A 13,765-nucleotide genomic window follows, 5' to 3' on the forward strand; every position below is an offset into this window, starting at 1 on the left:
AAAATGTCAAATTGGAATCCTTAAGATTACCTTACCTTAAACAGGTAATCAGTAATCGTGGAATACTTTTTTAAGGTAACCCTCCCAACCCTGACAATAATATAATGTATATTTCTAAGCTGGTGTTTGATTGTATAAATTAAATGAAGTTAAATTATAATAAATCTGAATGTATATAAAGTCAGTCACAGCAGCTGGGAGAATCTGTTAAAATCATAATTTCCTCTGCTTTTACCTTCACTGTCTTGTCGCTGTTGGCACAGTTGTTGATGATGGACAGAGACTGCTGGAACCGTGTTCCTCCAATCCCAATGACGTCAGCTATTAGCTGACTGACTGCTATCACCACCTGAAAGAATATAAAGAAAAGATAAAAATGCTATATCATATTAACCATCCATAACTATACTAAGCTACTTTAGCCTATTAAGATAAATGAATGTTCTAAATTAAAATCAGTGATAAATGACCATATTTTAGCAATTGGTATTTAAACAGCGCAGTGCTTCGGCACTTCTCAGCCGAGGAAACTGACCTGCTTGAACTTGAGCTGTAAAAGTAATTTTTTGCACTGCCGCATTTTCTTGTGTGTCTAATGAGCAGGGGTGTATGTGTGTAATGAGTAGCCAAAATAGCAATGAATGTCTGACTGTTAAATGTTGTCAGGGTTTTTTTTTTTCAGTCAGTGGTGCATCTGTGTTTATGCCACCAAGATAGCAATACGCCAGAAATTTGCCTGAACACACCTCACTTCCAGACCACTACGCCCATCAGCTGAGATATATTCATAAGCACCTAAGCAATATATACCTTTTTAATAAAATGCCTCTTTAACAGTAACTTGTAATTAAATCTCACACAAATGTTCATTTGTAGGGGCGCCGAGTGGTCCAGTGGTCTAAAGCGCTGCCACTATGAGCAGGAGGTCGCAGGTTGGAACCCTTGCCATGAAGCTGCCGGCACTCAGAGGGAGCAAAATTGGCCCTGTTCCCTCCGGGTGGGTAGATGGCGCTCTCATCCCACATCACTAAAATGTCTGCAGCACAGGGCGTCTGTGAGCTGATGTATCAGAACCGAGTCACTGTGATTTCCTCTGAGTGTGCTGTGATGCTACTTGGCAATACTGCATCAGCAGCAGTCCGAAAAGAGCCCATGGCTGACTTCACATTTATCAGAGGAAGCATGTGTTAGTCTTCATCCTCCTGGTGTGTTGGGGCATTACTAGTGATATTGGGAGTTATAATGAGTGGGTTGGGTAATTGGCTGTGCGAAATTGGGGAGAAAATGGGAAAATTTGAATAAAAAATAATAAAAAATAAAAAATGTTAAATTTTGTAGCAGGAGTGACATAAAAGTATTATTGTTTTTAGCCTCTTGAGTAAAATATTGAGTTGTTTTTCAATAAGAATGTGATGAGACACTTATCTGCGGGTGATTTTAAAATATTTTGTTATAATCCTGTAATAAAGGTCAATCAGTTTTCACTCTGATTATACATGACACAGATATCAGCAGCTGTGATTGATCCATTGAGCCACCCACACAATCCTACCTTTGCAGTGTAAACTGTAGAGTGATGCAGAGACGCAGACATATTAATGCACAAAAAGTAAAAAGGAAATTGATGTTGACTTTAAATATCTACAGTCACATGCCCTTTTTATCACAATAAGGAACAAAAACATAAATTCGCTGCTCAATTAACTTATTTCAGTTGTATTTCAGTTGTTTCAATTGTTTTCTCTTTATCCCTCTGCATCATTTAATCTCATTTTGCTCTTTCTTTCTCTTGCCTGCAGGTGAGTGCGGACGAATGACTTCTTGCCGGTGTAGTCGAAGTTGCTCTTCATGAGGAAGTAGAGCAGGTGGGCGGCGTCGCTGCGGATGGTGCTGAGTTTAGAATTACAGCACTTCAGGATCTCATAACACAGACAGGCGCACATATCTGCACGGCCATCAAAAAACGTACAGGGGAACTAGAAAAGATTAGAAAAGATTAAAGATTATATTAATAATTTTATTAAATGAGCAGTATTATTACATTTCATTCAAACATTGTGTAACAATATATATTTCAAGATTTACTCTTAATAAACACATTACACATAAAGAGATATGTTAACCTTCACTTTAAATAACTTTTTCTATATTTTATACAGATTTCTTTGATGTGAGGGCTGTATAACACAAAATTTATGTGTCCAAATATTTTCAGCCGTTATTTCCTGTCTTGAAATAACCATGGATCAACCACATTCACATCAAATGCCAGTTTTGACACCAATTAACAATATAACAAAAATAAAACAACAAAAAGTACATCAATCCAATCAATCCAGTCTTTCATAGGTATTCAGCAAAACCCAGAATCAGGGTCAGAATAGGTAATATCAAGAAAAAACAACTAACATTAATGAGTTGTGCTACCTTATATATAAAAGTGCGTAGAGAAGTGAAGATGTGTTTGAGTGCTGTTTCTGACTGCGGGATCTGCAGGAAGCACAGGTGCACCTGGAACACTTTCTTCATCAGGGGGTTGTGGCCCAAATCAGCACAGAGCTGAGTCTACCAGGAGGAAGGTTTGGGGAAAATGCAGTATTTTGTAAAAGCAATAAATAACTGTGCTGAATAAAAGTATAAATAAGACTGTACTATGTGTTACGTAAAAGTATAAATGTAACTGCACACAACAGTGAGTAAATACAGAAATCAAATTACACCTACATTAAAGTAAAATCATGTCTTGTAAGGAGTACTGATTACGACACATGCATTCAAAATATTAAGTTAATTTTTTTTTTATGTATACCTTTATTTGAAGTAATAAAACAAGTGTCAAGATTTAATGACTTGGTTTGTGTTTAAACCCTGACCTCTAGATAGCAGTGTTGTTCACTGTTCTGATTGGATATAAAGTGAACTTTTTTTTAATGATTGTTTAATTTAAGATTTTAGAAAAAAAAAACTATCAAACCTTTAACTAGAACAGAATACCTTAAAGCCCATAATGAAGATGCTGAGGGTGTCCAGCACAGTCAGACAGACTTCAGTGGAGATGTTGGCATCCAGTAAACATGCTTCAGAATCAGCGTGAGTGTAGGCTGAAGGAGGAGGAACACAGAGTGGGTTGAGACTGATTTAGATATACAATTTTAATAGGCTAAACCTTAAAGTAGAACTAAACAAATAATAATCAAATAGAAGAATAAGTAGCAAAAAACAACATCATTGCCATCTGTACAATCAGAAAAGACAGCACATATGCCATGGTTTAGTAGTCCTGGGTATTGAACCCAAAACCTTGGCAATGTCACCACTGCTCTTACAAACAAACAGCAATGGAAAATAATTTTCTGATACTAATAGTACCGTATTTTTGGCACCATAAGGCAAACTGGATTATAAGGCACACTATCAATAAAAGTCTATTTTCTGGTCTATTTGCATAAATAAGGCAACCATAATGCGACACCAGTAAACACAGGGGTGTTACAATGTTTTTCTTCTAATTTAGCAGGTAATTTAGCACCTGCAAAGCTAAGCTAAGTACACAGAACTGTAATTCTTAAAAAAAAAAAACTTTTTTTTTTTTAATTCAAACTAGCGCTGGATGTTAAGCTACACAGATTTCTCTAATGAAGACTGTTCATTTTTGTGAGTAAAGCGCTTCCGTTTCTTTAATTAGATTCTGTTTATTTAGCTTAGATTTACAGATTTTTATTAAGGTGCAGCAGTATTAGCATTAGCAGCTAGCTGCTAGCTCTAGCCATGGCTAAAGCTGCCCGACAGAGCTACACTGAGGAACCCTGAGTGTTTCGGTAAACCAGGGCGATGTTAGCTAGCAGTTCCTCCCACGTAGCTTGATTTAACATGCACAGGCTACAGGCCAATAATACTCACCTCTGAACGGTGACAGAGCTAGCACTTAGCACGATTAATAGGTAATGCTAATACTACTCCAGCAGTGCTAGCCGAGATTAGCAGCAGGCTACAGCCTGATAATACTCACCTCGGAACGGTGAAAGAACTAGCTGCTAATGCTACTCCAGTGCTAATGCTACTCCAGACCTGGTGCTGGAGAACTAAACTGATATAACTCCTGTATAACACTGTATTTCAGCAGAGTGGCTTTACTACTCTTTACAACTTGACTGTTAGAATTCATACATAAGGCACACTCGATTATTAAGGTGCACTGATGATTTTTGCGAAAATTAAAGGATTTTAAGTGCACTTTATAGTGTGAAAAATATGGTAATTCAAATGAATAAGGAAGTGTCTGTGGGGATTTGTGGGCTATGTGCACAAGTGCATAAATCAGGGTCAGGCTTGTGTCCTGTACATACATGAACACATACATACACACTAGTGTACACATAATCTGCTGTGCCCAGTGAGCAGTTAGGGGTAGGGGTCTTGCTCAAGGGCCCAACATGCCCCCTTACAAAAAAACAGCATTGGAAAACAATAGTTCAGATCATAAAGCAACTACTAATTAAAAATGCATAAATAAAAACACTGTGGGGATCTGTGCATGAATGTGCACATGTGCATAAATGAGGTTGAGAACTGTATCTTACTGTGGTTGAAAGTGTGTGCATTCTCCATGCTGCCAAGCTGGTGTAAACGCGTGTGTAGGACACTCGCTCTGTTACGAGACACAGGAAGGGTTAACGACTTCCTGTCTGGAAGCAGAAATCCCACTGCTTCCTGACTCCTGGAAACAAACACAGCCTCATGACAAAACCTGCCATACACCAGTTAGTTTCATTCAAACATTAAATATCAAATCCTACACTATATCGCCTTAGACAATTAAGTATCTATCTGTCTGTCTGTCTGTCCAGAAACCTGTAGTCACAACCCCTGAAATGAGTTTATACTGAAATCAGTAGTATAAACTAGGACTTTACAGCCTCTCATCTTCTGGAAAAGAGGAGTGTGCTGTCAAAACATTATTGCTAATAAAGACCATATTGTCAAGTATATAGGATCTGTATATTGGTCAGTATTATCATCTAAAAGATACACAAAGCATCTTACAAAAGTGAGTACACCCCTCACACTTCTGTAAATATTTTATTAAATCATTTCATGGAACAACACTGAAGATGTGACACTTTGATACAATGTAGTCAGTGTACAGCTAGTACAACAGTGTAAATTTGCTATGCTTTAAAAATAGTTCAACACACAGCTATTAATGTCTAAACCACTAACACCCTAAAACTGAGCTACAGCACAATGGTCAAGTTCATAAAGTGTTTTTTTGAATAGGTGACACTCAGAATAGGCCTTCTTAAAGTCGTCCAGAAAAGTTGAGTCCATGTTTAGCGTAATAGATTCATGAGTGCTGCCAACATTAGTGTAGCGCTTAAAGAAGTGGGAGGACTGCCACACACTGCATCACCGCAACTCTGTGTACATGGCACTGTCCTACATGTAAACCTCTTCTAAAGATGATGCACAAGAAAGCCTGCAAATCTTTTGTTGAACACAAGCAGTCCAAGAGTGTTGTCCCATGAAAATATATAATAAAATATTTACAAAAATATCAGGCGTGTACTCCCTTTTGTGAAATACTGTATATTCGTCTGGTATCAAGGCATACAGTACACAGTATCTTGTCATATATTGTGGAACCTATGCATTTGCCTCATAGCAACAGAGAATAGTGAATCATTAAAGAAAAGGACAAGTGACACAAGTGAAGCTTAGTCACTACAGGGAAAGAACAGCAACCACTCCATTATGACCAGCAGTTTAGCTCTTGGTGAATGTGGTCATTATGGTAAGCCATAAAAATATATGGAAAGCTGAGTATGCTGGATGATTCACATTCACTTTAGAAAGTACACACAAATACATGCTTAGCAGTGCACATGCAGGCCTGCAGCTCACAGCACAAACAAACAAAATAACAACACAAAAACACACAGGCAGCTGCAGCTTATGGGATATAATATGAGTGTTAGGCAGCGTAACAAGAGTCAGCATGCTGTTAGTATTCAGCCACTGGTCAGCACACAGCTCTTACCCCGTGCAGGGAGGCCAGGAGACTAGCACTGACTAACTGCACTCTCGCCAGCGTTTCAGCCAAGAATACACAATCATATAAAGAAATCATTCAAAAAGATCATTCAGAGCAAGGTATTACAGCAGGGAGGGTTCTCTGCACCTCTAGCTGACTGTGAGTGTAGAATACAATAGTTTAAATGCCATATGCATATGGACTAAATGCTATATTTGATATGCTCACTACAATAGAGTGCAAGCAGTGATGAAAACCATGCTTACCTGGCAATAAACCTCTTCCCCATATATCTAAACTGATGGAGACACACTCTGAAGAACAAAGGAGAAAAAAATAGCAACACTTTTTTAAACACAGAAAGTTATGTATACTGCCTGGCCAAAAAAAGGTCACACACACTCTAATATTTTGTTGGTCCGCCTTTAGCTTTGATTGCAGCACTCATTCACTGTGGCATTGTTTCAATAATCCCGTGCCATCAGGGAAGAAAAAATCCATTGATGGCATAACCTGGTCTATATTCAATATATTCAGGTAGTCAGCTGACCTCATTCTTTCAGAACATACTGTTGCTGAACCTAAACCTGCAGACCATCTGCAACATCAACCCCACATCATTTACTTACTTAAATCCAAGTGGTGATTTGTTTTTTTGGTCAGGCAGTGTATAATAACTGTGTATTTATTCCAAATTTGGATGTGTTTGGATGTTTAAGTTCAGTTGTCCTTACTCTATCAGAGTGAAGAAGTCCGTCATTTCAGAGGAAGTGGCTTTGTTCCAGTATGTGAATAAAGCATCTGGAGGGAAAGATAATAGTAGGGTATTAATCTTTAAACAAAATATATTATGATCTCATCAGTATATTCTGAACATGTCCTTGTTTCTACGATTAGTGTTTATCTTTTCAGCTTCACTGATCATCTCAGACACTTTATAGTTTTATAATTATATATAATTACAGATTTCATACTATTATCTTCATTTCACCCTGTTTTGCAATGCTGAGGACCCCACAGGAGAGACCACCACAAATGAAAAAAGTAAATGTTGGAATTTTTAAACACTGTGTTTACTCCATAAGACACTTCTATTTTGCTGCTCCACCTTGTAGATGCAAAGTTAAAGACAGAAGCTCTAAATATGCTGCTGTACAGTTTATGTTGATTCATTTTGGTTGGTGAACTATTAACAGTCCAGCTGTGAGCTGTTTAAAGAGGTGTTTAAAAACTCCAACAGCACTGCTGTGTCTGATCCACTCATACCAGCACAACACACACTAACACCTCATACACCACCACCATGTCTCTGTAACTGCAGTGCTAAGAATAACGACCCACCACCTAAATACTCAAATGCTCTCTGGTATTCCTGTGGAGTCCTGAACACTAAAGAAGGGTTAAACATTTCTTTCCTTTTTTGGCTTTATATCATATTATTAAAAGTGGTATTTTGTGCTTGTGTACTTTCTTACCCTCAGACATGCTCTTGAGAACATACAGGAAGCACATCAGCAGATTCTTTATTTCCTCTCTGTCTAGTTTGTCACACCGCAGAATAGAGCTCCCAAGAGCAGATGCAGATTGAGTCTGTAAACACACACACAAACAGTTTACCAGAAAGTTCACCAGAAAACACCTACAGATCCTGAGACCCAGAGACCTGGAGAGCAGGAGATCCAGAGACCTAGAAATCCCAATACATTGAGATCCAAAATCCCAAAGATCTGGAGACGAGAAGACCCAGAGACCTAGGAATCCTAAGGCATTGAGACCCCAAAACCTAGAGATCCAGAGACCAGGAGACCCAGAGACCCTGACAGACAGAAACCCTGAGACAACTAGACCCCGAAACCTAAATTATCATGGAGACCTAGAGATTCTGAGACCCAGAGACCTAGAAAATCTCAAGACATTAAGATCCAAAGACCCTGAGATCCTGAAACCCTGAGACAGTGAGACCCAGAACCAGTAGACCCCAAGAAACAGAGACCCTGAAACCCAGAGATCTGGAGAATTATAGACCTAGAAATCTTAAGACACAGAGATCCCAAGACCCTGAAACCCTGAGACCATGATACTCAGAGGTCCAGAAACCAGTAGACCCCAAGAAACACAGAGATCTTGAAACCAGGAGACTTGGAGATCCCAAGTCACTGATAATCCAAAATACAGAGATCTACAAACCAGGAGATACAGAGATCCTGAGACCCAAAAATTTAGAGACCATGAAACCCTGAGACTCAGAGACCCTAAAACTCTAAGACCAGTAGACCCTGAGAAACAGAGACCCCAAAATCCAAACCCAGAGAGAGAAACCCACTCTTTTAAAAACACACATATAAAACAACAAAAAAAAGAAAGGAAATGAATAACCAACACAAACACTACCCCTGCTAAAAAACAGCCTGACAGGTGAAGCTGGTAGATCAGTTTGGCTCTTTACTAGTGGCATTTTACCAGTTTTATACACCAGTGCATTCGAGGTGGCCTTGTTTCTTTCCACAAGCTTCTGAAATGTCACAACTTGTATTGTTTTGTATTGATGATGGGAGATTTAGAGCACTGAGCAAAGTCTTCATAGGGTTCAGGTGTGGACAGGTGGTCAATCCATGTGTGAAAATGAAAAATATTATTTTGGTTTGACTGACCAGCTTTTCAACCACCTTAACAATCAAAGACCAGCTTATACCATCTGAAACCAGCTATCAGCAGAAACCTGAACTGTATTTTTCAGCAGGGGCAAAAGCAGGGCAGAACTCACACACACACACACAGCTTCACTCCCCAGTAAGGGACACTCTGTAGATCTACTTGTATGGGTTTAGCAGTGATGTGTGTGCTGTTCTCAGTGAGCCTCGGGTTCGACAGCAGTGAGAAATCCATGGTCACTCGTTTTGCCGCCCTGCTGAGGGGGGCGGAGTCCTCTGGCTCCGGAGGGAGGGGCAGCACAGTGAGGGTGTGTCTACGAGTGAACCTCTCTCTCTGCTGATTGGTCAGGATTTCAGAGGGCACAAGGCAGGAGAGTATGAGGTATGGTTAGTAGTAAATAATGGCATTATTATGAGCAGTTGATAAGAATAAAATAAGAAATTAGAAAGAATAGATAATCTACATTAAGAGAAGAAGACAAGTCTGATAAGCTAGTATGCCATATCATTTTTGTCTTTTAATTAAAGACATTTTAATAACCCAACGTTATGCTATTAACTCTGGTGCACTATTCCAAAAGTTCGATGTTCATCCACATACTGCTGCTGGCTCAAGAGCTTGCCTTAAAATCAAAGATGCTATGCCATGACTTGCCGCATCTCCACCCTATCATTGATGGAAAGTGTTTGGGAAGCTATTGGACATGCGATCAATCTTCCACCCCTAACACACATCTGCAGGAACTCTTTAAGTGTAAAATTCTAAAAAGTGCTTTAAGAATATTGTTACTATTACATGAAAAATAATGAAGAAGAGAAAGGGAGTTTATACTCAGTAAATCAAGCACACAAAGGCTTAAATCATCTGCTGCACCTTATCCAAAGAGCTGCTCTTCTCGCTGTTCTTCTCAGGAAGACTGTTCCCAGAGTCAGTGCTGACCAGAGAGCCGCGGGAGTCGGCGTGGCGTACCGCTCCGATGTTGGGTGTGGAGGTGTGGGGGGAAGCTGCAGAGAGTAGCAGAAGAGTCTGATTCAATTTATATAGTATACAGAGGAGATCATAAAAACTCACAAAGTAGTGTCATAGTAGACTGTTAAAAAACTGTATGAACAAAATAATTGGGACTGCTTTTGTAGGAGTAACTGTCCAGGGAAGGCTTTGTTCTAGATTCTGGATCATTGCCATGAGGATTTGATTGCAATCGGCAGCTAGAGCATTAGTGAGGTCAGGATGTTGGATGATCACCACAACAACTCATTCCCAAATCCTCAACTTCTCAAACCCAAAAGTATTAGATGGAGCAGCATCGTTCCCGGATACACATTTCTACTGTTTCACAGCTCAATGTTATCTACAGGGACTAGACATGCTGTCTAGAAATGGGTGCAAAATTTGACTAAAAAGTTAAATGTATTCATTAGAGAGGGTGTCCATGGACATTTGGACATAATGTGTAGGTACAAAGGCACAGATGTTAGCTAAAGCAGGTAGGGAATAAGGTATGTTGTCTTTAATTAAAAAAGGCAATGGTTATGAAATTGATATACGAGTCTAAAAACAGTTTTGAGAAAAGTCAAACTGTATTAAACCATTTGAAAAAAAGGAGTGATTTTACATTTCAAGGACAAAATAATGCAACCAGAAACACTGTGCTGTATTAAAAATTAAAAGCTGCTTTAGGGGCAGGTAAATGTATTACATTATTACTGTAAAATTACAAGACAATTTTGTTCTGTTAAATTATATAGTGAACCATCTTAATATATAAATAAATAAATAAATAAATGAAAAGAGACCAGTTTCTAAATCATGTTATTCTGATTTTGCTATGTATAGGTATATGTTTGAATAAAATGAATATTTTAGTTTTATTCTATAAACTACAGACAACAGTTCTCCCAAATTCCAAATTAAAAAACGGTCATTTAGAGCATTTATTTGCAGAAAATGAGAAATGGCTGAAATAACAAAAAGATGCAGAGCTTTCAGACCTCAAATAATGCAAAGAAAACAAGTTCATATTCATAAAGTTTTAAAAGTTCAGAAATCAATATTTGGTGGAATAACCCTGGTTTTTGATCACAGTTTTCATGCATCTTGGCATGTTCTCCTCCACCAGTCTTACACACTGCTTTTGGATACTTTTATGCCACTCCTGGTGCAAAAATTAAGCAGCTCAGTTTGGTTTGATGGCTTGTGATCATCCATCTTCCTCTTGATTATAAAATCAAAGAAACTCATCATTTTTAAGTGCTCTTATTTTTTTTTCAGAGCTGTTTGTGTGTGAGTACACACCCACCTGTGCCAGAGATGACACCAAACACATCTTTATGTAGACTGCTCTCAGGGTTTCCAGCAGGTTTATGTGGTGTTGCTGTTGTGATGCTCAGGACAGGTTCTTCTTTCCCATTCTAGAAACAGAGCCGAATGTACAGTCAGACCCTTTAACTTGGGTCTTTAATGGATTGTTTACAGAGTGAAATACAGCTTAAAGCTCAGTACAGAATGTGTGTGAACATCTGATGTTTGTGTTTTAGATGATACTGGTTTATATAACTCACCTGATTGGTGGAGGGCTCTCTGACGTTGAGTCTGTGGACGTTCTCCTGCAGCAGCCCAAACAGAGGCAGGTAGAGAGTCGCTAATCTCGCCTGCTGACTCTGAAACATTCAAACCACACAGGGTAAATAATTATCCCAGATATATACATACAAATGTGACTCAATTCAATTAATCCACCTTTTATTAAACTTGAAGTACATTGAGGGCTGAACTCATTTACAATATTGCCAAGCCAATCATATAATATAGACTGAAAAAAAAGCATTTTTATAGTTTTAAGATAAAACTATGAGAAAACCAATAAGATAAATATAATAATAGTTAAATTCACATGTGGGAGTCTAATGTCAGCAAATCACAAAAGAAATGAAAAGAAATGAATAAAAGGGTAACTCAGGACATAAAACAGTAAAATATGTGTAAGCAATAACTTCAAATAATAAAATACAATATTAACTGTAAAGGAAAGTTAAAAGAAGTACAAAATGCAACTAAAACATCATTAATATAATCATGAAAATCATACAAAATGTCTAAAATCAACTAAAATTAAAATAAAATAAAACAGTCGCAGGCTGACTAGAGGTGGTTATCGACTCAGAGCTCTTACACCTTGAGCTCATTGCTATCTTACACCTGCCAAAAGTCTATTTTCATGCCTTGCTCCTGCTGGTGAATATACTGTATCTCCGCCGATGGGTGTGGTGGTCTTGTGTTCAAGTAAATGTCTGGCTACTGCTATTTTGGAAATGGAAATCACTGATACACCACTGACTGAAATCAACCTAGACAACAGTCAACATTCAGACGTCCATTGATATCTTTGCAGTGAACTGTCAACACAGGTGCATCCCCAATGCATTCCCCATATGCATTGGACACTGCCCTATTGAAATACTAATTTGCCAAAGTCAGATTTTAAAGAACATGGAAAGTGAGAGGCTGATTGGTTTATATTTTTTTACGTTACAGCAAACACACACTGATGATTAATTAAGAGAATTAGCACATGCCTTTCTCCAGCTCACTCTAAACTATAGCTGAAAGCAGATTTTCCCAAGTTGCCGGTTCGGTAAAATCTCTTCGGTAAAAGATCCAATCCCTGGAGCACAATGTGCTGTATCTAAATGTGTATCTAAATAAGATATGTCCAATACACACATATAGTTGCCAAAAAAACTCTTGCACAACTATGCATGCAGCCAAGCCAGAGCTGCTTTACAAAGAGCCTACTCACACCCTATCTCCCTGTTATATCAGAACATGCATATTATGCAAATCACTAGAGGGACCCTGTGAGGGAGTCCTCTATGAATGGGCTTGAATAGAGCTAAACGGCTAAAACACAATTTAATTTAATTTAATTTAATTTAAAAAATCAAAGAAAACATTCTTATATGTTTCTGCTTTTCTACAGTAAATAGGTTTTAGCCAGTAAAGGCACTGATATTACTGGTTAGTGAGCTCATGATGGAATTACTGTGAATTTAATGTTTTAAATGAACTATAAACTAGTTTATTTAAATTAGTATGAATTAAACTTTGAATTGAACAATCCTGAAAGAACTGGTTGAAATTCACACTCCCTGACCTTGGAGGTGTAGCGATCGTCGAAAGTGTGCTTGATCATCAGGCTTTTTAGCACGTGGATGGATATCTGTCGGATTTCTCCAAACTCCTGCAGGGCTCCACCCACCTCTCGCAGCAAGAGCCCCACCAGGAAGTGATTCCTGCAGAAGTCGTCGGTCAGAGAGTAGTCTAGCTGCAGGTCTGCAGGGAAAGTGAAGAGAGATAATTAGCAGAATATCTGAGTAGCAGTTTGAGAAGCAGGATCATATTCTTTTAGATGACTCAACTCATTAGTTAATTAACTGAATAAGAGGATGTGTTTAAAATCACAATATTTCAGGGTATTTTTGCGATAATATACTATTGCAACAAAACAAATGTTAACATTTTTAGTACAACATTATAAGTTCTGTAACTTACAAAGAATAACAAATAATGAAAAAAATAATAACAATAGCTACAACAAGTGAAGCATATTTGGCACATATATAAACTGCAAATATCTACAATTATACAAAAAAATACCCTTAAAGCTACACAGTAATCCAAACACTAAGAAGTAGACTGCTTTCTATACAGAGATTTTTAAATCACAACATTATTCTCACTATATATTGTGTATGATATAATATGTCACACCCATATTAAGTAGTTTTAGAGGAATAATATTGGGAAAGTACTAAAAAAACATAAACACTGTCCAGCCAACATGCTCATGTGGAGTTTACATGGGGGGAATGTGAGCTCAGCTCTGAGTTAGTTTGTAATCTATGTATTTTTACTGGGACCCAGTTGGAATTCCCAAGTCTACAACATCATTACAGCCCTTCTTAATCTTACATGGGTCCCTTCTCGGCCTCATGTACAGTTTACAGCCAAGATGAGCCCCATGTTTAACCCTATTTCTGTTCCCACCACTGACCCCTGATGAGGCCCATCACTTACATACAG

At 38.2% G+C, this 13,765-nt stretch overlaps 1 protein-coding gene across 1 annotated transcript in view; it reads right to left on the reverse strand.

Moving 5' to 3' along the window:
* Positions 1-13,765, reverse strand: part of dock9b (dedicator of cytokinesis 9b) — a 200,715-nt gene that overhangs the window by 42,510 nt on the left and 144,440 nt on the right. Inside the window, exons 31-42 of the mRNA XM_049479075.1 lie at positions 12,837-13,015; positions 11,245-11,343; positions 10,983-11,094; positions 9,557-9,687; positions 7,507-7,621; positions 6,766-6,832; positions 6,298-6,345; positions 4,581-4,717; positions 2,995-3,101; positions 2,428-2,565; positions 1,794-1,976; positions 236-349 (exon numbers count right to left, since the gene is read on the reverse strand). Of these exons, the coding sequence (XP_049335032.1) occupies positions 236-349; positions 1,794-1,976; positions 2,428-2,565; positions 2,995-3,101; positions 4,581-4,717; positions 6,298-6,345; positions 6,766-6,832; positions 7,507-7,621; positions 9,557-9,687; positions 10,983-11,094; positions 11,245-11,343; positions 12,837-13,015 (1,430 nt within the window). The remainder of the gene's footprint in view (positions 1-235; positions 350-1,793; positions 1,977-2,427; positions 2,566-2,994; positions 3,102-4,580; positions 4,718-6,297; positions 6,346-6,765; positions 6,833-7,506; positions 7,622-9,556; positions 9,688-10,982; positions 11,095-11,244; positions 11,344-12,836; positions 13,016-13,765) is intronic.

Source organism: Astyanax mexicanus, chromosome 5, assembly GCF_023375975.1.
Source record: "Astyanax mexicanus isolate ESR-SI-001 chromosome 5, AstMex3_surface, whole genome shotgun sequence".
In the NCBI taxonomy this organism is placed as follows: Eukaryota; Metazoa; Chordata; class Actinopteri; order Characiformes; family Acestrorhamphidae; genus Astyanax; species Astyanax mexicanus.